A 26,035-nucleotide genomic window follows, 5' to 3' on the forward strand; every position below is an offset into this window, starting at 1 on the left:
GCGGTACGCGGGCCTCTCACTGCTGCGGCCCCCCGCCTCCCCCCTCCCCGACCCCGCCGCGGAGCACAGGCTCAGGACGCGCAGGCCCAGCGGCCATGGCCCACGGGCCCAGCCGCTCCGCGGCACGCGGGACCCTCCCGGACCGGGGCACGAACCCGTGTCCCCCGCATTGGCAGGCGGACTCCCAACCACTGCGCCACCAGGGAAGCCCTGTAGTTTACTTTTTTATACTGTTTTTGTCTGGTTTTGGTATCAGGGTAATAATGTTGGTCTCAGCAAATGAGTTGGGAAGTATTCTCTCCTCTTCGTTTTTCTTGAAGACTTTGTGCAGAGTTGCTATTGTTTTTTTAAAAAAGATTAATCAGGGGCTTCCCTTTAACCCCTGTAAAGTGTACAGTTCACTGCTGTTTAGTATTTTCTCAGAGTTGTGCACCATCACCATTATCTAATTCCAGAACATCTTCGTCTGAATGTTCAGAAAGGAATTTCATATTCATTAAGAGTCACTCCCCATTCTCTCCCGTCCAGACCCTTGTCAATCACTAATCTACTTTCTGTTTCTATAGATTGGCCTATTCTGGATATTTCTTATATATGGAACTATATAATATGTGGCCTTTCTCTTAGCATGATGTTTTTTCCAAGGTTCATTCATGTCTGTAGCATGTATCAGTACTTCATTCTTGGTTTTGGCAAATAATATTCTATTATATAGATACACCATAGTTGCTTATCCATTTATTATGGACATTTGAGTTGTTAACACTTTTTGGCTATTTTGAATAAGGCTACTGTGAACAATTGTGTACAAGTTTTTGTGTAAATGTGCTTTCTTTCTCTTGAGTATGTATCTAAGAGTGGAATTGGTCAGTCCTATGATCAGTCTGTTTAACCTTTTGAGGAAATAGAGTGCTTTACAAAGCTGCCATCAGCACCAGCAATGTATGAAGGTTCTAGTTTCCCCACACGCTCACCAACACTTGTCATTGTCTGTATTCTTAATTATAGCCATCCTAGTGGGTGTGAAGTGGTATCTCATAGTGGTTTTGATTTGCATTTCCCTGATGGCTAATGATGTTGAATATCTTTTCCTGTTGTTATTGACCATTTATATACCTTTCTGCAAGAAATGTCTATTTTCTTTGCCTTTTAAAAGTTATGTTATTTGTCTTTTTATTACTGAGTTGTAAGAGTTTTTATATTGTGTGTGTATGCAAGTCCCTTATTAGGTATTAGATTTATAGCAATTTTCCCTTATTCTGTGGGTGGTCTCTTTACTTTCTTCATGGTATCATTTACAGCACAAAATGTTTTAATTTTGTTGAAGTCCAGTTTATCAAAATTTTTTTGGTTGTTGCTTGTGCTTTTGGTGTCATACCCGAGAAACCATTGCCTAACCCAAGGACACAAAGGTGTAATTACTCCTATGTTTTCTTCTAAAAGTTTTATATGTTTAGCTCTTGTATTTAGGTATTTGATCCGTTTGGAGATAATTTTTGGATGTGGTGTGGTGTACAGGTCCAACTTCGTTCTTTTGCGTATGGATATCTAGTTGTCTCAGCACCATTTGTTGAAAAGACCATTTTTCTCACCACCTCCCATTAAACTGTCTTGGCACTCTTGTTGAAAATCAGCTTACCATAAATGTAAGTGTTTAATTAGGGGCTCTAAATTCTATTCCATTGATCATTATGCATGTCCTTATTCCAGTACTACATTTACTGGATTACTGTAGCTTTGTGGCAAAATTTGAAATTGGGAAATGTGATCCCTCCAAATTTATTCTTCTTTTGTAAGTTTGTTTCGGCTATTCTTAGTCCCTTGCGTTTCCATATGAATTTTAGGATCATCAATTTCTGAAAGAATAAAATCCAGCTGCAACTCTGAATGCTTTTAATTTGTAGATCAGTTTGGGGTATGTTGCCAGCTTAATAATGTTAACTCTTCCAATCCTTGAACATGGAATGTTTTACTGTTTATGTACCTTGTTTAATTTTTTCCAAGAATGTTTCACTTTTCAGTGTACAGGTTATGTACTTCTTTCAACATTAGTTCTAAATATTCTGTTATTGTTGATGCTATTATAAGTGAAGCTGTTCATTTAGTTTTCAGATTCTTCATTGCTAGTGTATAGAGATACAATTGCTTTTTTTTATTGGGGTATAGTTGCTTTACAGTGTTGTGGTAGTTTCTTCTATACAGCGAAGTGAATCAACTATGTGTATACATATATCCCTCTTTCTTGGATTTCCTTCCCATTTAGGTCACCACAGAGCATTAAGTAGAGTTCTCTATGCTATACAGCAGGTTCTCATTAGTTACCTATTTTATACATATTAGTGTATGTTGATCTCTTATTCTACCACCTTTCAGAACTTGTTTATTTTTATAGTAAAAAAAGTGGATTCTCTAGGATTTTCTGTATGTAAGATCATGTAATCTGCAAATAGGGTTTGCCTTTCTAGATGATTTTTATTTCTTTTCCTTGCTTTATTGCCCTAGCTAGAACTTCCAATGTAGTGGTGAATAGACCTGGCAAGAATGGACGTCTATCTTGTTCATGATCTTAGAGGGAAGGAATCCACTCTTTACCCATTAAGTATGGTGTCTGTCAGCTGTAGATTTTTCCCTAGATATCCTTTATCAATTTGAGAAGGTTCTGTTCTATTTATAATTTGCTGAGTTTTTTTATCCTAAAAGGGGTTTTAATTTTGTCAAATGCTTATTCTATGACTGTTGAAAGGCTCTTATAATTTTTGTCTTTTATTCTATTAATATTGCACCTAACATTGATTTTTAGATGCTAAACTAGCCTTACATTCCTAGGATAAATCCCACTCGGCCATAGTATACAATACTTTTACTATGTTGCTGAATTTGGTTTGCTAACACTTTGCTGAAGATTTTTTCATCTATATTCGTAAGGGCTATTGGACTGAAGTTGTCTTTTCTTGGAATGTGTTTGTCTAGTTTTGGCATCAGCATGGTACTGGCCACATAGAATGAGTTTGGAAGTTTCCATTTCCTTTAGCTTTCTGGAAGAATTTGTATAGACTTGGTATTCACCAATAAAGCCATCTGGGCCTGTAGTTTTCTTTGTAGGAAGGTTTTTAACCGTAAATTCATTTTCTCTAATGGATAAAGTGCTATCCAGGTTACCTGTGTCTTCAGAGTGAGCTTTGGCCTGCTCTCTTCTCTCTGGTACTTTGTCCTATGAACTCTAGCTGCTTTGGTTTTCTGAGACTTTTCACTCTGTCTCCTCAAGTTAAAATTTTTATCTGCTGGTTTCCACCTCAGTTGCCGTCCCTGTGCTTAGGCCTGGTGACCTCGTAAGCCTCTGACCTGGGACAAGAGTAGAGCTCACCTCAATTGTTCTCCATCCCTTGGGCATCACTGTCCTACATTACCTGATGTCTAGTGTCTTAAAAACGATTGTTTCGTGTATTTTTCTGCTAGTTTGTTTTTGCAAGCACTTGGGTATAATCTTATCCTGTTAGTCCAGGGAAGATGGAAAGATTTTTATACCATCACAATCTTTTTGGTAGTGGTGGGGCAGGGCACACAAAACAAAACAAAACACAAACATTATCAAGTTTACAAGGATCCAAGAAATAAGCCATCTTTGAAATTATTACTTATGATAAGCATCCTCCCATGATTTCAACAGTGAAGCAAAACTAACTCAGAAATGAAGAAATGTTAAAGTAGACTGAAATAGAAGCATGAATGCCTGTTCGTATCTCACTAACTACCCAAAAGCTATGAAAATAGAGAAAGGATTAAATATCTTACAATCATGGGAGAATGGAAGGAGAAGCTGTTAGTGGAAAAGAAATTTTGTGCAGTTACTAGATTATAGGAAGCAGATGGAACTGAATCGAAATACAGTGAAGAAACCTATCACCCAGAACATACATAGGAAGAAACTAACCAGAAGGTAGGAACAGATGCAGATGATCTATAAACTCAGAGTGGAAAACTGATGGAGGCCCCAGGCACTCAACCAGGCTAATTGAAGGTGCACATTTAGAACAGGCAGGCCTGTCAGTCCCCTTCCCTTATTAATTTTGCCCTGCTTTATTGCAACATAATAGGTCAAGAACTGCACTGTAAAGAGAATGAACGAGCTGATGTGATTTCTAGTTTGGGGTTATGCCCTAGAAAGAAGCATTTGGAGTTTGAGGAAATCATAGAACACAGGCAGAGGAGGCAACTTGAAGAATCAGACATATACAAATGGAAAGGAAATGGAAGCCAGCTGCCTATAATAATCTGACCAATCTTTCATTCATAGAATAGAAAGCCAAGGACCACCAGACATTTGGGGAAGCATAACAGCCAGAAGGAGAGAAACCAAGGTGAATAAACAGCTGAGCACAAAAGAAAGTTGATAGGAAGTGTAATGGGTTGAATTGTGTCCACCACAAAAATGATATGTTGAAGTCCTAACTCCCAGCACTTCAGAATATTAAACCTCATTTGAAAATACTGATGGTCTAGATGTAGTTAATTAAGATGAGGTCATACTCAAGTAGGGGGGCCCCTAATCCAATATGACTGGTGTCTTTGTAAGAAGACAACCGTGTAAATTCAGACACACACAGGGAGGAAGCCATGTGATGGCGGAGGCAGAGATGGGAATTATGCAGCCGCAAACTAAGAAATGCCAGAGGTTTCCAGCAAGTCATAAGAAGCAAGCAAAGATTCATACTATGAGTTTCAGAGGGAGCAGGGTCCTGCTGTTTGATTTTGAACTTCTAGCTTCCGGAACCGCAAGGTAATACATTTCTGTTGTTTATGTCACCCGGTTTGTGGTACTTTGTTATGGCAACCCTAAGAAAATAATATTGGGAATAAAAGAGAATTTAATAATACTTAATGAAAACATAAAACAAATGTTCAAGTAACCCACAGGAAGGTTAAAAAAAGAGAGGGAATCAGAAAAATAAGAAACAGGGGAAATAAATAGAAGACAATAAAATTGCATGTTGGACTTAAACCCTAGCATCTTAATATTTATCATAAAAATGTAAATGGTCTAAATGCACCAATTAAAAGACAGAGATGACTAGAATGGATAACAAAACATGGTCTAACAGTATGTTGTCTACAAAAATCTCACTTCAAATATGATACAGGCAGGTTGAAAGTAAAAGCTTGAAAAGTATATACCATGCAAATATTAATTTTTAAAAAGCAGGAGTGGCTGTCCTAATATACATGTTAATTTCCTGATTGTGATCTTGTACTATAGTTATGCAAGATGTTTCCATTGGGGAGGTTGGGTGAAGTATGTGTGCTATCTCTTTGTATTGTTTCTTACAATGGTATATGAACCTGCAAATATCTCAAAATAAGATTTATTCACCTGCAAAAGAATGAAGGTGGTCGCCTACTCATACCATATACAAAAATTAATTCAAAATGGATCAAGACCTAAATGTAAAAGCTGAAACTATAAAGTTCTTAAAAATGAATGTAAGAGCTAAAACTATAAAAATTCTCAGAAGAAGCTTAAATCTCAGGACCTTGAAATAGGCAATGGTTTCTTAGGTTTGACACCAAAATCACAAGGAATAAAAGGAACAGATAGGGACTTCCCTGGTGGTCCAGTGGTTAAGACTTTGCCTTCCCATGCAGGGAGTGTGGGTTCAATCCCTGGTCGGGGAGCTAAGATCCCACATGCCTTATGGCCAAAAACTCAAAAAAACGTAAAATAGAAGCAGTATTGTAACAAATTCAATCAAGACTTTAAAAATGGTCCACATCAAAAAAATCTTTTAAAAACTGGATAAATTTGACTTCATCAAAATAAAAAATATTTTGTGCCTCAAAGGACACTATCAAGGGACTTCCCTGGTGGTCCAGTGGCTGAGACTCAGTGCCCCCAATGCAGGGGGCCCAGGTTCGATTCCTGGTCAGGGAACTAGATCCCACATGCTGCAACTAGACCTGGCGCAGCCAAATAAATAAATATTTTTTTTTAAAAAGGACACTATCAAGAAAGTGAAAAGGCAACCCACAGAATGGGAAAACATTTTTGAAAATCATATATCTGCTAAGGGATTTGTATTTAAAATATATAAAGAACACTTAGACTCAATTCTAAAAATACGTATGACCTATCTTAAAAAGTGGGCAAAGTATCTGAATAGACATTTCTCCAAAGACGATATGCAAATGGACAACAAGCACATGAAAAGATTTTCAACATCATTAGCCATCAGGGAGGTACAAATGAAAGACCGCCACGAGTTACCACTCCACATGCACTAGGATGACTGTAATTAAAAATATAGGTAATAACAAGTGTTGGTGAGGATGTGGGAAAACTGGAAACCTCACGCATTGCTGGTGCTAATGGCAGCTTTAGAAAACAGTCTGGCGGCTCCTCAGAAAGTTACACATAGGCTTCCCTGGTGGCGCAGTGGTTGAGAGTCCGCCTGCCGATGCAGGGGACACAGGTTCGTGCCCCGGTCCGGGAAGATCCCACATGCCGTGGAGCGGCTGGGCCCGTGAGCCATGGCCGCTGAGCCTGCGCGTCCGGAGCCTGTGCTCCGCAGCGGGAGAGGCCACGGCAGTGAGAGGCCCGCGTACCGCAAAAAAAAAAAAAAAGTTACACATAGTGTTATCACATGACTCAGCACCTCCACTTCTAAGTATATACCCAAGAGAAACAAATGCTTGTCTGCACAAAAACGTTTGCACACATGTTCACAGCAGTGTTATTCATACTAGTCAAAAGGTGAAAACAACTCAGATGTCCATCAACTGATGAATGGATAAACAAAATGTGGTATATCCATACAGGGGAATATTACTACATAATAAAAAGGAATGAAATACTGATACATGCTACAGCATGGATGAATCTTGAGAACATGCTAAGCGAAAGAAGCCAGTCAGATAGGGTCATATTTTATATGATTTCAAGTATCTGAAATGTCCAGAATAGGCAAAGCCGGAAAGACAGAAAGCACGTTAGCACTGGGCAGGGACTGGGGGTAGAGAGGAAGGGATGACGTGAAGGTAGCGGTTACGAGGTACAGGGTTTCTTTCTCAGGTAATGAAAAAATTCTAAAATTGGTTCTGTTGGTGGTCGCACTACTCTGAAAAATACTAAAAACCATTGAACGGCAGATATATGTTAAATGACTGAATTGTATGTCACAGGAGTTATAGCTCAACAGAGCATTAGAAATAACATAAAACATCAAAAGGTTAAAACGCTTATGGTATGATTGTCATTTCATAATATACCTTTTAATACAGAAACAGTGCTTTCTCTCTGCCTGTTTAGTCAATAACGATTTGGAAACGGACAAGTTCAGCCTTGTCTGTTTCTTAATATCTTCTACAAAGTGGATTTTCCTAAACAAGTTAAGTAAACAAGAATGTAAGGGTTGTGCCTCGGAAAAATCAAACTGTTTCCACACCTGTAGATGCACGTACACCTGTATGAATATATGCATCTGTACATATGCATCTAAAATATATGTTGGTCCTTTGCTTGTCACAGGTCATTCATCACTATGGATTAAAGAAAGGACTGCAGGATTTCCTTCTGATTTTGTGCTGTTAGCCTTGTTTGAGTTACTGTCTGCATTTTGAAAAAGATCCACTCAAAAAAATACTCCTTTCATTAAACTTTGTCCTCAGACTGACATTTTATCCGTTACGCCAAATTTTACTGTGGTTCTTGAGGAATACCAACGCCATCTTCAGTTAAGCTTAAGTCGTCCAATTTATTAATTTTCAGCTTCCTAACGAGGATCCGCAAATGTTTGAAGTTTCATCCAAGTGTCTGTCTATACTGGTTCAGTTGTATGGAGGAGAAAACCCAGACAGCCTGTCTCCCGAAAATGCAGAGAATTTTGCTGAATTACTGACGTCCAAAGAGGACCCGAAGGAGCAGAAGCTTCTGTTGAGGACTCTCAGAAGAATGGTGAGTCCACACAGAGACTGGGGCTTGGGTGGGTGGCCTCAGTGGCAGCCAGTAGATGGGGAGTTGTCATTTTTTTCGACCTAGTTTCATCAAAGAACTCCCAGTTACCTTTTCCCGTAGTCACCTACTGTTAACATTTATCATATTCTGCATATCTATCTGCATATACAAGTATTTTTCTTGAACTGTGAGAGAGTAAGTTATACACATTGTTCTTGCTTACTCCTTAGTATGTGAGTGTGTACTTCCTAATGAAATGGATGTTCCGTTACTTAACTAACCTACAGTTATCAAAACCAGGAAATTTAACACGGATACAAATCTTTTACTAATCTGCCATCTGTATCCCAGTTTTGTCAGCTGTCCCCATAATGTCCTTTATAGCTTGTTTTCTGGTGTAGAAACCAGTCCAGGATCATGTATTTTAGTAGATGTGTGTCCTTAATCTGGAATAGTTCTGCAGCCTTTCTTCGTCTTTCATGACATTTCTGAAGAACGGGCCAGATGTTTTGTAGACTCTCCCTCAATGTAGGTCTCTCTGATGTTTTCTGGACAACTGGATTCAGGTAAGCCCCAGAAGACATACTGTGTCCTTCTCAATCCATCAGATCCAGAGGCTTATGACGTCTGTTTGCCCTTTACTGGTGATGTTAATTTTGATCACTTCATTAAATCAATGTGTTGTTGTTATTTTTAAATTTTTTAATGGTTGCAAAAGGGAGATTTTCAAACTCGCAACGTTTCTAACCCCCAGTATGGTACTGTAGGAAAAATTTTCCCTTTCGCCCCATTTATTATTTTTTTATTTTATTTTATTTTATTTTTCGGCGGCGTTGGGTCTTCTTTGCTGCACCAGGGCGTTCTCTAGTTGCGGCAAGCGGGGGCTACCCTTCATTGTGGTGCACGGGCTTCTCATTGTGGTGGCTTTTTTTGTTGCAGAGCACAGGGCTCTAGGCGCACGGGCTTCAGTAGCTGTGGCTCACGGGCTCTAGAGCGCAGGCTCAGCAGTTGTGGCTCGCAGGCTCTAGGGCACAGGCTCAGTAGTTGTGGCGCTCGGCTTTAGCTACTCCGCGGCTTGTGGGATCTTCCCGGACCAGGGCTCGAACCTGTGTCCCCTGCATTGGCAGGCGGATTCTTAACCACTGAGCCATCAGGGAAGTCCATCGCCCCATTTATTTTATTTTTAAAAATATAAATAGCTGATGTTTACTTGAAAGTACTTTTGAAGACTGACTTATTTTCTTTTTACAGTAGATCTTGTTCTGCTGCTTTCGAAGGCCGTTATTTACAGCAGCTGTTGTGGAAGTTAGTCGAGGAGTGGAGGTCCCGTTAGTCTGTGTCATGTTCTGGCTTGTCAGTCTGTGTTCACTTCTAGATCCAATTATCTTGAGGCGTCCTTTGGCAGTGGAGGCTATGGATGCTCCAGAGAGTTGCCTTCAAGACAGTTTTTATGCTAGTTTGATAGACAGCTGCAGTACGTGACCCAGCTAGATCTACACAGCAGGTTATGGGTGACAGAACTAGAACAGGGATAGAGAGTTACCCTCCTCGCTGCTACATTATGCTTTTGTACAGCCAAACCTCCCAACCGCAGCAATGCTTCCTGTCTAGTGGAGTCATTCCCTGAGTAACCGCATGATGACACAATCTAAGCGAGCCTCCCAAAGTGTAGGATAAATACTTCTGGGGAAAGTAGATCTTGGGCATGGTACTCCAACCTAGCACTAGATGACATTGAATCACATAGTAAGGCAAATATTTCCTCTTCCATTTTCTTTTGATCTTTCTGATGATTTAAGGGGAAAGTCTCAATTTGGTACTGCTGTGTCTTTAACACCTCTCGAATCCTTCAGAATGTCCCTTTTTAACAGAGAGGAAGCCTCTCAGATGACTAGCTTTTTCAGTAGAGATAAGATATTTCTTTCAAAAAATAGTTTTATTCATTTAAAACTGGTGAGTCAATGTGAGGTCAAGTACTAGAAAATATGGTAATATGAGTGATACGTACATGTGGCAGAATCGTGTGTTTGGTGCAGAAACAAAAGCTTGGGGATATTGACCTCACATCTGATAACAATTAATTTTATAGAGATTCACCATCTCGTATTTGAAAATGTTAGGGCCAGATTTAGTTTGGACTTTATAATTTCCGGATCTTTTGGGCATGGTGCTTATATTATATATGATATGACTCCACAGCAGTCACCTGGGGTGGTACCGTCGTCAAGCATGGTAATATTTCTGCTGCAAAGTGTATGAACATTCACACCAAGTGGGTAAACAAAAACTATATGTGACCCCACGTGGGTTAGGTCAGGTTTTGCCACCAAATATGGTTTTGAACCAAACTTAAGAAAAAAGTTTTGATTTTCAGAGCTTTCTAGATTTTAGAATTGCAGAGAGATTATGGACCTATCTTTGGAATAAATTACATCATTTTTAAAAACCAGGTTAATTTAATCATGCAGGAAACAGTTAGACCCCAACTTGGTCAAAGTAACCAGATTACACCATCTTTTAGTTAATTTTACTGTCTGAAATGATTTCCTTATAGTTTCTGACCTGCCACATATAGGGCCAGGTAGGTTTTGTTGGTGGAAGGAAAGTTGAATCCAAGTGACTTTATCTGTGTATGTGAAAGTAGAAGTAGTTTCTGGTTCTGCTCATCTGCTTGTTTTTTTTTTTAATTGTAGTAAAGTAAACATAATATAAAGTTTACCAGCCATCTGTGATAAGTGCTTTATAATCTTCTGAAAACTTTCTAAATTAGCCATGGATGGGTCAGTGTTGGGTTCAAGTGGTGCAAAACACACAATCAGGGATCCTAGGCCTTGAACTTGCCTATCCTGAGGCTCGGTTCTGCTTAAACTTAGTACTGAGTTCAGTACGTTTGGAGAGAAACAGCAGCAGATGACCCAGAGTTGTATGATGCCAGCGCGCACTCCCGACTGATGTGGTCCTTCCCCTCTCTCTCGCCACTTCCTGTCCTCACCTCCGTGGTTGCCATTGCTTTGTAACTGTCAGCTTACCGTCTGTTCTCACCTTCACATTACCCTTGTTCAGAGTAGTGATGTGGTCTTTTTCAGCGTGTCTAGCCCATGAAAGGCTGTCAGCAGGTGATGCTTCTAACTGTGTTAAGGACTTCTGGTGAATTATCTCATTTAATCTTCACAGCTACCTTAGCGGTCAGCTCCAGTGATTGCTTCCCTTTACAGGTTAAAAGCTAAGGCTCAAAGAGCTTACGTAACACTCCCAAGGCCACCAACTAGGACTCGGCAGAGCTGGGACCAGCCAAGCTGACCTGACCCTAGCTTGTGCTCTTGCCAAGTAGCTAGCCACCTTGCTGCTGCTCTGTCCAGGACTGATCTGGACTCTGAGGGTATTTGTTAAGTTGAACTTGACTGAATTTTGATCTAGAAGGCACCGAAGAGATTCATTCTTTCATTCATGGGAAAATAATAGTTATTACTATGTGCATCCTCTACACTGGGGGAACTAAGGCAGTAAGATACGCTCTTCCTGCTGCCTGTTCTCAGGGATCCCTAACTGGAGCGAGAGAGAAACGCCAGCTTCATTATAAAGCAGAATGCAATCAGTGCCACGCTAGAGGAGCCAGCAAAGTTCCACAGAAACATTCCCTTTGGGGAGGAGATTGGCCAGGACATGGTGTTTGAGCAGTGTGTAGAAGGATGTGTTGGTCATCCATGCATGGACCGGGAAGAAGCACATCCTGAATAATGGCCCCAAAACCCACAGGGCTAGACTGACAGACATAAGAAATGGACCAGGAAAGGCCAGAGGGGACCAAACATTTGGAGTTCGGACACCGTTGTTAGAATTAGGAAGTTCTGATCTCTGAAACCAAAGGACAGTGGTAGCATCTCAATTGAATTCAAATTATGTTTACGGTGAAATAAAGCTTTCTCACAGTGCCCGGCATGTAATTGGTATTTAATAAGTATCCACTGAGCTGAGTAAGAAATGTCTATAAAATCTCTACTTTTGTTATTGGCAATTGTTCATTTTTGCTCTTCAGTGTATATTGTGAGCTCATTTGAGTGCTTTGTAGATGCACAGGCCAGAATGAGAGGGACCTTCAAAGGCATTTAGTTGTTCCCCAGTCTGATGCTTCGGTCCCCTCCACACTATCCCTGCCAAGTTTCTTAGAAGGGGGTGAGATTGGATAGGTAGATGCATAGAGGATGGGAACCTGGGAGATAGAAAGAATGTGAGCAAAGATTTCCTGTGATTTTAAGGGGGCTGGCGTCTCAGGCTCTCCTCGGTGGCCTGGGGGAGCCAGACTTGATAGAGAGGCAGGGAGCAATTTGGATTTGTTACCTGAATCAGTAACTGGATTAAGGAGGCTTGTTAAGTGCAGCCTTCTGATTGTAAGAAGTTAAGGAGGTAAAGACAAGCTCTTTAAGGACCTACCTCAAAGGACATTTATTAAGTGCACACTCCTTCTGGGAGCAATTCTTTTTTTCTTAATTGAGGCAAAACCAACATATAGCATTATATTAGTTTTAGGTGTACAAGATATTTGTATATATTGCAAAATGATCACCACAGTAAGTCTAGCTAACATCCATTGCCATAAATAGTTATACATTTTTTTCTAAGATTTGTTTTCTTAGCAACTTTCAATTATACGATACAGTATTATTAACTATAGTCACCATACTGTACATCACATCCCAATGACTTATTTATTTTATAACTGGAAATTTGTACCTTTTAATCCCTTCACCCTTTTTACCCACTCCCAACCCCTCACCACCAATCTATTGTCTGTATCTATGAGCTTGGCTTTTACTTTCCATTTTTTTTTCTTTTAAGATTCCACACAAAATTGAGATTATGTGGAATTTATCTTTCTCTGTCTGACTTATTTCACTTAGCATAATTCCCTCAAGTTTCATCCATGTTGTCACAAATGGCAAGATTTTTTTTTTTTTGCTTGTACCAGGTCTTAGTTGCGGCAGGTGGGCTCCTTAGTTGCAGCTCATGGGTTCCTTAGTTGTGGCATGCAAACTATTAGTTGTGGCATGCATGTGGGATCTAGTTCCCTGACCAGGGATCAAACCCAAGCTCCCTGTATTGGGAGCATGGAGTCTTATCCACTGCACCACCAGGGAAGTCCCAAGATTTCATTCTTTTTTATGGCCAAATAATATTCCATTGTGTGTGTGTGTGTGTGTGTGTGTGTGTGTGTTTGTGTATCAAATTTTCTTTATACATTCTTCTATCATTGGACATTTAGATTGTTTCCATATCTTGGCTACTGTAAATAATGCTGCAGTGAACATTGGGGTGTATATTTCTTTTTCAATTAGTGTTTTTGTTTTCTCTCGATATATACCCAGAAGTGGAATTGCTGGGCCTTATGGTAGTTCTGATGTTAATTTTTTGAGGAACTTCTGCACTGTCTTCCATGGTGTTTGCACCAGTTTACATTCCTACCGACAGTACACAAGGATTCCCTTTTCTCCACATCCTCGCCAACATTTGTTATTGGTTGTCTTTTTGATAATAACCATTCTGACTGGCATGAGGTTACATCTCCTTGTGGTTTTGATTTGCATTTCCCTGATGTTTAGTGATGTTGAGCATTTTTTTATGTACCTGCTAGCTATCTACATATCTTCTTTGGAAAAATGTCTATTCAGGTCTTCTGCCCATTTTTTATTCAGATTGCATTTTTACTATTAAGTTGTATGAGCTCTTTCTATTAATATATTTTGGATATTATTCCCTTATAAGATATATGATTTGCAGATCTTTTCTCTCATTAGGTAGGTTGCCTTTCATTTTGTTGACGGTTTCCTTCACTGTGCAGAAGCTTTTTAGTTTGATGTAATCCCACTTGTTTATTGCTTTTGTTGCCTTTGCTTTTGGTGTCAGATCCAAAAAAATCATCTCTAAGACCAGAGTCAAGGAGCTTACTGCTTATGTTTTCTCCTAGGAGTTGTATGGTTTTAGGTCTTATGTGCAAGTCTTTAATCCATTTGGAGTTAATTTTTGTGTGTGGTGTAAGATAATGATTCAGTTTCATTCTTTTGCATGTGTTCAGTTTTCCCAACACCATTTATTGAAGAGACTGACCTTTCTCTATTGAATATTCTTGGCTCTTACGTCAAAAATTAATTGAACATATATGCATGGGTTTATTTCTGGGCTCTCTGTCCTGTTCCATTGATATATTTGTGTGTTTTCAATGCCAGTACCATACTGTTTCGATTACTATATCTTTGTAATATAGTTTGAAACCAGGGAGTGTGATGCCTCCAGCTTTGTTCTTCTTTTTCAAGATTGCTTTGGCTACTTGGGGTCTTTTGTGGTTTCATACGAATTTTAGGATTGTTTGTTCTATTTCTTTGAAAAATGCCATTGGAATTTTGATAGAGATTGCACTGAATCTGTAAATCGCTTTCAGAGCATTTCTAAAAACAAGAGGGTTCTACTCTGTGAGACTGTCTCTTTTTAAGCCCTGATTGAGGAGTGCCTCTTTCCCCAAAGCTGAGCAAGCCGGGATGATTTCAGAGAGGGCAACCCCAAAATACCCTTGGCCCTACAGTTTCTAAGGCCACATAATAAGCGTGTCCATGACCGGTAAACTGTGGTTATTAGAGAGCCATCTTAGGAATAATGTGGCAGATTCCTCCCTGTGAGTTACACAAAAGGCCCTTTCTTGAAATATCTGTTTCAGCTCCCAATCTTGTGACTAACTTTCTAAAAGCAGAATTTTCACTAACAGATGAAAGAAATAAGATGTTTAATTTGTGCTGATGGGGTTGGGATATGTTTTGCCCCTAGGGTGCTCTTCCTTATTTAGTCTGCATTTAGAACACTGAGAAAATGTTGGGGAAACCTGAGAATTTAATTATGTACTGTAATTTACCAGGATGTTTGGTGGTTTTATAATTATACTTTGTACTCTGGCTTTAAAAATGTGATGGAGATCCTTCCGGTTGCTGCCAGGTTTACCTGTCCCTTAAACTTGATATCAGTGGGAGTTTTCTCAGGGTAATGATCGTGGATCAGCTGCTTGTCACTTAATTAAAGCTAGCTTTACTCCAACACTCAAAATATTGACTACACACAAGCCACCACAAACTTGTTCTGTAAAACTGACTGCCCTCTGAAAGCAGAGGGTGGTCGTAACGCGCTGAGGTTGCTAACTCCTTTCACCTGCCCGCTCACCCATCTACCTGGTACAGCAGAGGTGGCAGCAGTGGGACTTGGGCTCGCTCTCTGAGGGTGAATAATATTAAAGATTATTACAAATATCCATCCCTTGGGGACCCTTTACCCTGCCACTTTCAGAAAATCTTGCTATGCTCGCCACCATTTTTCTTCCAAATTCTCATGTAGGTCCCCTGGTCCTTTCCATTTTCACCATGAGAGCAGAGATGTTGTGTTGCTGAAAATCAGTGTAATAGCATTTCTTCACATACAGAGTTTTTAAAGCTCTGAAGAGACCAAATGAGGAAACTAGGAAATCTGCAGCCATTCTTTTTCTGTTTTAGGAGCAGGATGAGTTGTAGATGTAGAATCAGAAGGGACCTAATTTCTATTAGAAAAGTAAAGAACTATTCCTTGAGGTGTAACAAGAAGGCAAAATGATACCTCTCCCTCCTAGCTTATTTTTCTCATGGTAAGGCCTTCTTTTCTTGCCTTATTTTCCTAAAGGGAAAGAAGTGGGGAGATTGTTGTGAAGCCAGTGAAAATTTTTAGAGAAACACTATGTACCCAAAGGAGTAAAAAGCAAATGTAATCAATTTTTGTGAAATCTCGTCCCTTAGAACGTTTTCCTGAGACTCTGAGAGGATGCTCTTAGGAGTTTCCAAGAGGGATCTTTCCCTGAATCCATACACACCGTTTATTGTTACACTGGATGAGCATCTATGCCCGCGATTGCCATAGGACTCACAAGTTAATTGGGAACTCTTTGATTAATTTGGTTGTATCTTTCCAACAAAGAAAAGAAACATCTTGCTGAAAAATTTTTCCTTAGTTCCCTGAGGGAACATTCCTGAGATTCTGAGCAAGACAAAATCAGGAAGCTTATGGCCAGTGGAATAGGGTCATTTACAGCCAGTCGCTCTCAAGACGGAAACTTCTGTGTTTCTGTGAGTCAAGCCACATCCACCTCAGAGAGGAAGCATGTGGATCTTTGCCGTGGGTTTCCTGAGGATGTGCAACATGTCTCATCCCTCTGAACATGTCTCATTCTCGCGCACATTTCCTGTGCGCATCTGCCCTCTCCCCTGCCCCTTCCCACATGGAGGTTCCTCAAGGTCAGGCTGGGCACCTCCCTGTCCTCCTTCTCAGTCTGATGTTTGCGGGCCCTGGGCAGCATAATTTCCCTTCTGTTTTGACTTCTTATTTCAAGAGATTCAGCTCCCTACCTGCCTCCTGAAATTCTTCTGTCAGATAAAATTCGTTCTCTAATGAGTCTTTTCCTCTTTCCATTCCCGTTGCCATGGATGGTATCTTTAGCCACCTTTCTATCATGAAAGGTTTCAAAACCACACGAAAGTTGAAAGAGTAATAAGATTGAGAACCTGTGTAATCAAGAATTATTATCAGAATTGTTATCATTTCACCATATTTTTCAAGTCTCTGTATGTACTTTATTCACACAAAATGTTGTCACCCTGATATTTTTTATTTCTACGTGTGTGTTTTAAATAATGTGAAAGCAAAGGAATCATGACACTTGGTCCAATAACATTATCACACCCAAGAAAATTAATAACGATTCATAATATCATTAATACCCAATTCATGTTTAATTTTCCTAGTTAAAAAACGACTTAATAGCTTTTTTTAAAAAAGCCATGTTCCAGTCAAGGCTCACATACTGAATTTGTTGTTTTCTTAGTCTCCTTTAATCTAGAAGAGTCTTCCTGCCTTTTTTTTCCCCTATGAAATTGACTTTTTGGAGAGCCTGAGTCAGTTGTCTGGTAGAATGCCCAGCAGTCTGAAATAGTATGAATATTTCCTCACAGCATTTTTGGTCACAGTATCTCATTGGTAACGGCCCCTAATCTTGTATCCCATCAGGAAGCATACGATGCTAGGCTGCCCACTTTCAGTGATGCTAAGTTTGATTGCTTGGCTAAGGGGTTATCTTATGCTTCTCCATCAGGTAGATACATGTTTCCCTTCGCGATCACTAAGTAATCCTCACAGAGATGCTTTGGCACTGTGTGAATATCTGTATTCCCCACAACTTCTTAAAGAAAAGACTATAAAAAGACTATAAAAAATGGGCTAATGGTGATGGAGCAAAAGAAATAGTTAATTTTTAAGCATTAATTTTTAAACTGTGGAAAGGGCCAATCTGCTGTCCTTGAGAACAGGTATCCCTCAAAAAGAGAGAAGACCTACTGCTTTCTTGCATAGTATTAGTTTGTTGAGAATCTACCCATTGTAAATTATAAGTAAACAGCTAAGGGTCCTTGGAATTTGTTTTATGTTTTGTATCCTCCTCATGACCAAGGAGGGGAAGAAGCTGTGAGGGATCATTTATTTATTCAAACTTTGAATATTCCCATTTATAGGTACTTATTATCTGGTTCAAGTGATAGTGATTACAAGTAACTGTGGACTTCTCCTGATTCTTCGTGATCATTCTGACCATCATCAAGCCCACTGTGCAGCTGTTGCTGTGCAGAATGCTCTAGACTCTCTTGGTAATGTGGGATTTTTTTAATGACATGCTTTTTTTTTTTTTTTTTTTTTTGGCGTTACGCGGGCCTCTCACTGCTGTGGCCTGTCCCGTTGTGGAGCACAGGCTCCGGATGCGCAGGCTCTGCGGCCATGGCTCACGGGCCTAGCCGCTCCGCGGCATGTGGGATCTTCCCGGACCGGGGCACGAACCGGTGTCCCCTGCATCGGCAGGCGGACTCTCAACCACTGCGCCACCAGGGAGGCCCATGACATGCTTTTAACAAAACCATCCTTAAAATAGTGAACATTCGAAGCATGTTAAAAATTAGGATGAACACGTTTACTTCCTTGTGGATACAGAGAGCAATGAAAATTGCTCTGGAGGACCTTTCCTTAGGAAGACCTGTACTAAATGTTTCTAATTTGTGTATTTAAAAGAATATTTTAAATGTAATTTTCCTTTGTATAATCTATAACAATTTTAATAAATGAATTCTGTCCGCTAAAAGAATAGTTAATGTCTACATTATATTCATAGGAATAGCTTCCTTTCCTCAAAAGGGTTGTTTTCAAGTTGTTATACTGTATATGACAAAGAACCAGAGTTGGGTTTTGGGTTTTCAGTTTTTAAATAATTATGGGAAAAGATAAAGATAATAAATCTTTCAGTTGATATTTTACATATTTATCTGAGAGAGTATTTTAAATTCAAGCCGTTAGAAAAGTTTAATTTAAAGGTGAATTATGACCTCTTATTGTTGTTTTGTATAAGCAAGTGTTTCGAAATTGATCGACAGAAATACTTGACCAAGTTTAGGTATATGATTTCGCAACACAGGGGTTCCTTTTTGTTATGGAATAAGTAATACTGGAAAACTAACCACCACTTCATGTAAATTCACTTAAACTGGCCGCCTAATAACTGTGGTAAATAATGACAAAATGTGTGGCTGGGTCTTGATCTCAAGAAATAAAACTGAAATTTATTTAAATGCATTGATTTTGTCTTTTAACAACATTATGAAGACATTCTTATAATGGGTCACTTCGCATTTTGTAAGCCTGTGCAGAAAAAGTCTTCGCTAAGTAAGAGTGACCACTCGCTCAGCAAGTAGTTATGCAGTGCCTGTTCACTGCTGGGGATAGAGCCGCGAACAACACAGACTAAGACCCCTGCTCTACTGGAGCTTACCAGGGAGAGTGAGATGACAACTGCATTTATTAAATAAACTATTGATATTTTAGATAGTAAAAGCACTAAGAGGAAACATATAGAAGGAAAGAAAGATAGGACGTACAGTGGGACATCTGCAGCCCTGGATGATGTGACCAGGGAAGGTTTCAGCGAGATGACATCTGAGTAAAGACCTGAAGGAAGCCAGGGGGAGATTTGGAGCAAGACACACTAGACAGGGGACAGCATTTGCTAAGTCTGCAAGGCAGGTGCCTACCCAGGAACCCCAAGGAAGCCAGTGTGTCCAAAGCAAAATGAGCAAGAAATAGATACGTAAGATGTGAGGGAGATGACAGAGAAGGGTTTGGTGGAGGGAGGAAGTTATCCTTGCAAAGACTGGCCTTCATCCTGAGTGAGACGAGAGCCTGTGGAGGGTTTTGAGCAGAAGGGTGAGGCGATCTGGTTGCCACACTGAGAGCGGTCATTGAAGCGGGCAAGGGGTGAGAGATGCCAACAGGTTATTGCAGTCCTGGGGAGTCCTGGTCATGGCTTGGAGCGGTTATATTTTGCATAAATCTTGACAGTACAACCAGTAGAATTTGTCAGCAGATTGGTTATGGGCTGTGAGGCAAACAGTAGTCAAAGATGATTCCAGTTTGGGCCCAGCCCAAAACCTAGATGGCCAAAACTCAGGAGGAGCTGGTCTGGGGGAAGAGGGGAAATCGGAAGCAGTGTTTGGGACACATTATGGGTAGATGCCTGTCAGCCATCCAAGTGGGAATGTCTAGTTGGCTGTTGGATCTACAGGTCTGGAATTCCAAGTAAGAGAAGTCTGGACTGGAGGGAGAAACGGTGAGAGGTGGTGATCAGAACATGGGCTGTTCGAATGTGGATTCTGGAAGGCTGCCAGTTAATGGCAAAAACCAGGTCTAGAGTAAAACCACAGGAGTGAGTGTCTGAAGTGTGGAGGAAGACAGGGTCATGGGAAGGAAAGCCAGAGACCTGAGTGGTACTAGAAGGACCCTCTCTATGGACGGCAATATTACCAGGCACTGTGACAAGAGTGGCACTGGGGACAAGGACAGTGAGCTGGGAACCCAGTGATCCACAGCTGCAGCAGGGAAGAGTAGCAGGCGGTATTCTCTGGCGACATCAGGTTTAAAGCTGGAGGGGGGGCGCTTCCCTGGTGGCGCAGTGGTTGAGAGTCCGCCTGCCGATGCAGGGGATGCGGGTTCGTGCCCCGGTCTGGGAAGATCCCACATGCCGCGGAGCGGCTGGGCCCGTGAGCCATGGCCGCTGAGCCTGCGCGTCCGGAGCCTGTGCTCTGCAACGGGAGAGGCCACAACAGTGAGAGGCCCGCGTACTGCAAAAAAAAAAAAAAAAAAAAACCTTGGGGGGTAATGGAGGAGAGGTGGGGAATGGTCAGGAAGCAGCGGGGAGGACCACGGAGCCATCTCCGTGAATAAGGAACCCGAGAAAGGGCTGTACAGAGCACTGTGGGTGTGAGCCCAGGGGATGAGGGGCGACCTGGGAGACCTGGGCTCTGCATTGTGATCAATGTAAACTAGGATGAAGTGTGGGTGCTGGAGACTGGTCCCGACTGAGATTGCGCAGACAGAATGCATGAGGCTGTGAGCAAGAGGCAGGGACCTTGCTGGTGCCTGCAGAGTTCTGGGCCTTCTCCTGACTCTAGCCAGGACAGAGGTGACCGCACGTCTCTCTGCCCACAAGAATCAACAGAGGGCTTGTCTTGCTCTGAGTGGGCAGAACCCACCCGAACCCTGCCAGGGCGGCCTGTAGCTGGGCCCTTTTCCTCCATCACATTAGGCTGTACCAGCAATTCTAGACATTTTTGCGTGTCATCTTTCACATTCTCAAAAGTGCATGATAGCACATTATAACAGCCTTCATATCTAACCTTCTCAGCATCATCGTAAAATGCGGTCTTTTTTGCAAAACTGTTTAAGGTCTTCATTAATTTTCCATTGCTATTCAAATTAGTATTCCCCTTTGAAGTTCCTGCCCTTTCTTCACACTTGAAGAGATTTTTCTCTTCTTTAGCTGGTGACCATCCGGTGTTGTCTGTCACACCTTCCCTCTTCAAAGACTTTGTATGTCTGTGTCTTTATTTCTGTCCTGCTCCTAGGTTCATCAGAATCATTTATTTTATTTTATTTTATTTTATTTAGATTCCATATATATGTGTTAGCATATGGTATTTGTTTTTCTCTTTCCGACTTACATAGAGAATGGACTTGAGGACACGGGGAGGGGGAATGGTAAGCTGGGATGAAGTGAGAGAGTGGCATGGACATATATACACTACCGAATGTAAAATAGATAGCTAGTGGGAAGCAGCCGCATAGCACAGGGAGATCAGCTCGGTGCTTTGTGACCACCTAGAGGGGTCGGATAGGAAGGGTGGGAGGGAGACGCAAGAGGGAGGGGATATGGGGATATATGTATATGTATAGCTGATTCACTTTGTTATACAGCAGAAACTAACACACCATTGTAAAGCAATTATACTCCAATAAAGGTGTTAAAAAAAGAGACTTTATGTAATTCTTCCACTATTACCGGCAATGATTTAATGAAATCCCATATCTTTTGTAAGATTTGAATTTTCCCTTTGCAGTTGATTTCTATATCACAGATATGCTAATTAAAAAAACCAAAAAACATTGTGCCTAGGCCTGGCTGAACACGTGTGTGTGTGTTTGTGTGTATGTGTGTACATGAGAGAGAATCACCCATCAATTTATCAGTAAACATATTCATGCCCCAAGTTCCTGGGGGCTGGGTTTTTGAAAATAGAAATTTGGGTAATAAGAACCCTTTGCCACTCTGTAATCACCCTTTTAGCTTAGCAAATCTGATGGTCCCACATTCAGGCATAGTTTCTGCTTAAGAATTTGCCTTTAAAATTAACCATCACAATAAATGACCCTTCTGATCTATGTCAGTAGACATTTACTTTGATCTTTCAGTGTTTTGATTTGTGGGGTGGATGAGTAAGCCTGAGCAAACCCACACGATCTCTTTCTAGTATTTCTCCTTAGGACTTCAGGAGATAGATGAGGAGGTTAGGTGGCCGACATGTGGGGTACAGAGACCAATTCTCATTGACATCTTAGGGAGTTGAGCCAAAAATCCTAGACCATTATCTCAGGGGTTGTTACTGAGACCTGTCGTAACTTTTTCTGTTTCAGGGATTAGCTTTTTCTAACAACATTGCTAAAGGAAACGTATTGAAAGTGTTCCTGAGAATTATTTCCCGTACCATCTTGCTTTCCTATTTCAGTTGCAAACATGCCACTGTCATGACCCTCCTGGAAGCAAATAATGATTGGGACTCTCATTTCGAATTATCCTCGCCTCCCTTCTTGATTTATACACAGAACAGATTTATCCTTTTGTCAAAGAAAGTTGTTAAGTTCTACACAGTATAATTTTTTTCAGGATATTAAATACTTTTATTTACTATAAACTGATAGTACTTTCTTTCTTTAAACCCCAAGAAGCATTGTAGGTTTCATTAATTGGGTCACAAAGATATTTGGTTTTAAGTACCACAAAAGTTTTGATGCCATTTGCTTTTTTTAAAATTCCTTCATTATTATGTCAAGAAACAAAGTCTGTTTATAAACTCCACATGGACTTTTTGTGTGATGGTTATGAGAAGGTTTTAATGAAATTTGAGAGTGTCTCTAGAGATCACAGATCCTGGGGCCTTTAACGTTACTGTGTTGCTTAGCAACCTGGAAGTCATTTCATTTCCAGGCTCTGTAATAATATGATATACTTTTCTTTGCCAGTCCCTGATGAAAATGTAATGGAAATAATCCCTTTCTAAAGGTTGCACTCCATGAGTGGGCGGTAACATAGATTTTTTTTTTCCACCGTCTGGGCAGGTTTTTAATTCATTGCACAAGTATTGCCTTCTGAATGTTGTACGTGACAGAGTGAAATACATTCTAAGATGGTATTCTTAAAAGGAAGACCTACTCTTCTGATATAATGATTAGAAATACCATAGAAGTTGTCAACATACACAAGTGTACTTTCACCATGTTGAAAAAAAGGGTAAACTTATCAGTTGACCACCAGTTAATGCAAGAATGTCTGCTTACTCCTAGATAATTTATTAAATCCAAGTATTTGCAGGTATTAGACAGGTCTTAAGAGGACAGTAAAACGAAATGCTTTTGAGTAATAGGAACAAAACCAGTCTACACTGGTGAAAAGTTTGACTTATTGACTGTTTTTGAAAAAATATTTTTGTAATTTTTCTAAAGCAGTATTTTTTAATTATAAAAGTAATACACAGTTTGCACATGAAGTTCATACATAGTAGCATTGTTCATAAAAAGTGGTAACAATCCAAATGTCTGTCAACTGATGAATGGATAAATAAAATGTGGTATATCCATGCAATGAAATATTATTCAGCCATAAAAAGGAATGAAGTACTGGTACATGGTATCCCATAGATGAACCTTGAGTGTTTTGCTGAGTGAAAGAACTTAGATGCAAAATGCCACACACTGTGTGTTTCCATTTTTATGAAACATGTACTAGAACTGACAAATCTACAGAGACAGAAAGATTAGTGGTTGCCAAGGCCTGGAGAGAAAAGGGAATGGAGAGTGACTGTTAATGGATACGGGGTTTTGGGGGAATGATGAAGGTGTTCTAAAACCTACTGTGGTGATGGTTATATACCTTTGTGCATATTCTAAAAACCACTGAATTGTACACTTTAAAATGGTGAATTTTATGATACATGACTTTGTTATAAAAAATAACGGCATACAAAAAAAGGAATATGACTTGGGAAATATATAAGAGTAAAAAGGAAATAATGTCATCCTTAAACTTATAATCCATACATTACCATAGTTAATGTTTTATTTCTTTCTAGACACACAGATGACATATACGTATGTATATGTGTATACATATGCACATAAACACATACACATATATTGACATACAATTTCTAAACAAGTTAAGATTTTAAATTATGATGGTGAAAAAGTTCATGTGTTTACCTTGATTGCCTCCCAAAATCATTGAAATGATCAAAATAGGTATAAAAATAAGTGAAAATGCACAACCTCACTGGAAACAAGGAAAGTTATCAGTGGTAGATGCCTAATTTGGGAAGTTTCTACAAGACACAATTAGTTTAACAGAAAGACTATTCAGAATTTAGGAAACCATAGACCGCCATAGGGAAAGAAGCAGAAATGCTGAGACGCTCTGGAAGAATCTCAGGAACAGCAGAGGCTCAGAGGAAGGGCAGAGCCCAGGCCCAGCCCACACCTTGGAGCTGTTCACTGTGCACAGGGTCTTCCCTAGGGTGCCCTGTGGTGGGCACAAGAATAACTGAATTCCAGACTGGGCTGCCCTGGTCCTCCAGAGCCACTGCCCTCCGCCAAAGTGGATGCTCAACCTTCCATCCTGTTCCTTCTCTGAAGTTAAGTCTTCATTCATTTTTCTTACATTTCTCTCACTCACCCCAGGGCAAGGCTGCCCATATCTCTCAGCAGCATCCTTCAGGAGCAGCTTCCCCAAGGAATTCAAAGCGAGATCTTACAAATTCCTGAGGTACCAGTCCTCGCTCATTAGATCTTCATTTTACGAAAGATGGGCAGACAAAGAAGAGTTGCTGGACATTTGAGGAAAGTCAGTGGCCAAAGAGTGGCCACAGGTGAACCAGAAAAGCCAGTGGCCACAGGAAAAAAAATATAAGAAAGAAGACTTAAAAAAAACTTCTAATTAGTATTCTCACAGAGACTTCAAAGATTATCGCATCCGTAAAACAAAACATGACGTTCCAGTTTTAAAACCCAGTAGAGGGATTGAATAACGGAATAACCTGACAAAAGCCAAGTGAATTATTTATGAAACCAACTTGAAGAATTCTTTCTGAGCACAGAGCGAGAGAAATGTTACGAATTGTGGCAGATGGGTCCAGGAAACCCCACAGCTCTTCGTGGGAACAGTATATTAGCAGGTCTGATGATCCACCCACATTCAACACCCTCCTGGCACAGAGAAGGTGATGAAACCCTCAGTTGTGGACAGGTTCCCCACATCCTCCACAGGAGAGCACTTTGCTTATAGGGTATGTGCCTAAGTGGATATCTATTCCCTTCTTTTTTTATTCCCTTCTTTTTTTTATTCCCTTTTATTCCCTTCTTTTTAAATGAAGCAAGTGTTAATGTTTACTGTGATGTGAAGAAGTGTTCACTCACGACAGGCCCTGGTAGGACAGCTAGATTTTCCAGACCAGATACTGAGATGATTCAGCAAAAGGCACTTTTAAAAAATTGAAGCATAATTGATGTACAATGTTATATAAGTTACGGGTGTACAGTATAGTGATTCATAATTTTTAAAGGTTATACTCCATTTATAGTTATTTTTAAATATTGGCTATATTCCCTGTGTTGTATAATATATCCTTGTAGCTTGTTTTGTGATAATGGTCTGTACCCTTTACTCCCCTGCCCTTGGATTGTCTCTCCGCTCTTTCCCCTCCCCACTGGTGACCGCTAGTTTGTCCTCTATGTCTGAGTCTATGTTTTTTTTTTGTTATATTCAGTAGTTTGTTGTATTTTTAATATTTCACATATAAGTGATGTCATACAGCATTTGTCTTCCTCCGTCTGACTTATTTCACATAGAATAATACCCTCCAAGTCCATCCATGTTGTTGCAAATTTCATTCTTTTTTTATGGCTGAGTGATATTCCATTATATATGTATACACATACATACATATACATGCATGTATGTGTATATATACATATAGATACACACACACACACACACACACACACACACACCACATCTTCTTTATCCATTCATGATGAACACTTTGATGAACACCTAGATTGCTTCCATGTCTTGCCTATTGTAAATAATGCTGCTATAAACATTGGGGTGCATGTATCTTTACCAGTTAATGTTTTGAGGTTTTCTTGGATATATACCCAGGAGAGGAATTTCTGGGTCATCTGGTACTTCTATTTTTAGTTTTTTGAGAAACCTCCATACTGCTCTCCACAGTGGCTGAACCAATTCACATTCCCACCAACAGTGTATGAGGGTTCCCTTTTCTCTGCATCCTCGCCAACATTTGTTGTTCGTGGTCTTTTTGATGATAGCCATTCTGACACATGTGAAGTGATATCTTGTGGTTTTGGTTTGCATTTCCCTGATAATTAGCG

At 40.2% G+C, this 26,035-nt stretch overlaps 1 protein-coding gene across 10 annotated transcripts in view; it reads left to right on the top strand.

The window, feature by feature from the left end:
* The window catches only part of ULK4 (unc-51 like kinase 4), a 518,222-nt gene that overhangs the window by 378,909 nt on the left and 113,278 nt on the right, over positions 1-26,035 (top strand). For all 10 annotated transcript variants that reach the window (XR_016394710.1, XM_089919133.1, XM_022563634.3 and 7 more), the window contains one exon: positions 7,760-7,945. Coding sequence is in view for 9 of the 10 variants with exons in the window: in XM_089919133.1 (XP_089775259.1) it covers positions 7,760-7,945 (186 nt within the window). In the remaining variant the exon portion in view is untranslated. The remainder of the gene's footprint in view (positions 1-7,759; positions 7,946-26,035) is intronic.

This window comes from Delphinapterus leucas, chromosome 10, assembly GCF_059928025.1.
Source record: "Delphinapterus leucas isolate spDelLeu-1000000601 "Yukka" chromosome 10, BTC_Dleu_Yukka2, whole genome shotgun sequence".
Taxonomy (NCBI): domain Eukaryota; kingdom Metazoa; phylum Chordata; class Mammalia; order Artiodactyla; family Monodontidae; genus Delphinapterus; species Delphinapterus leucas.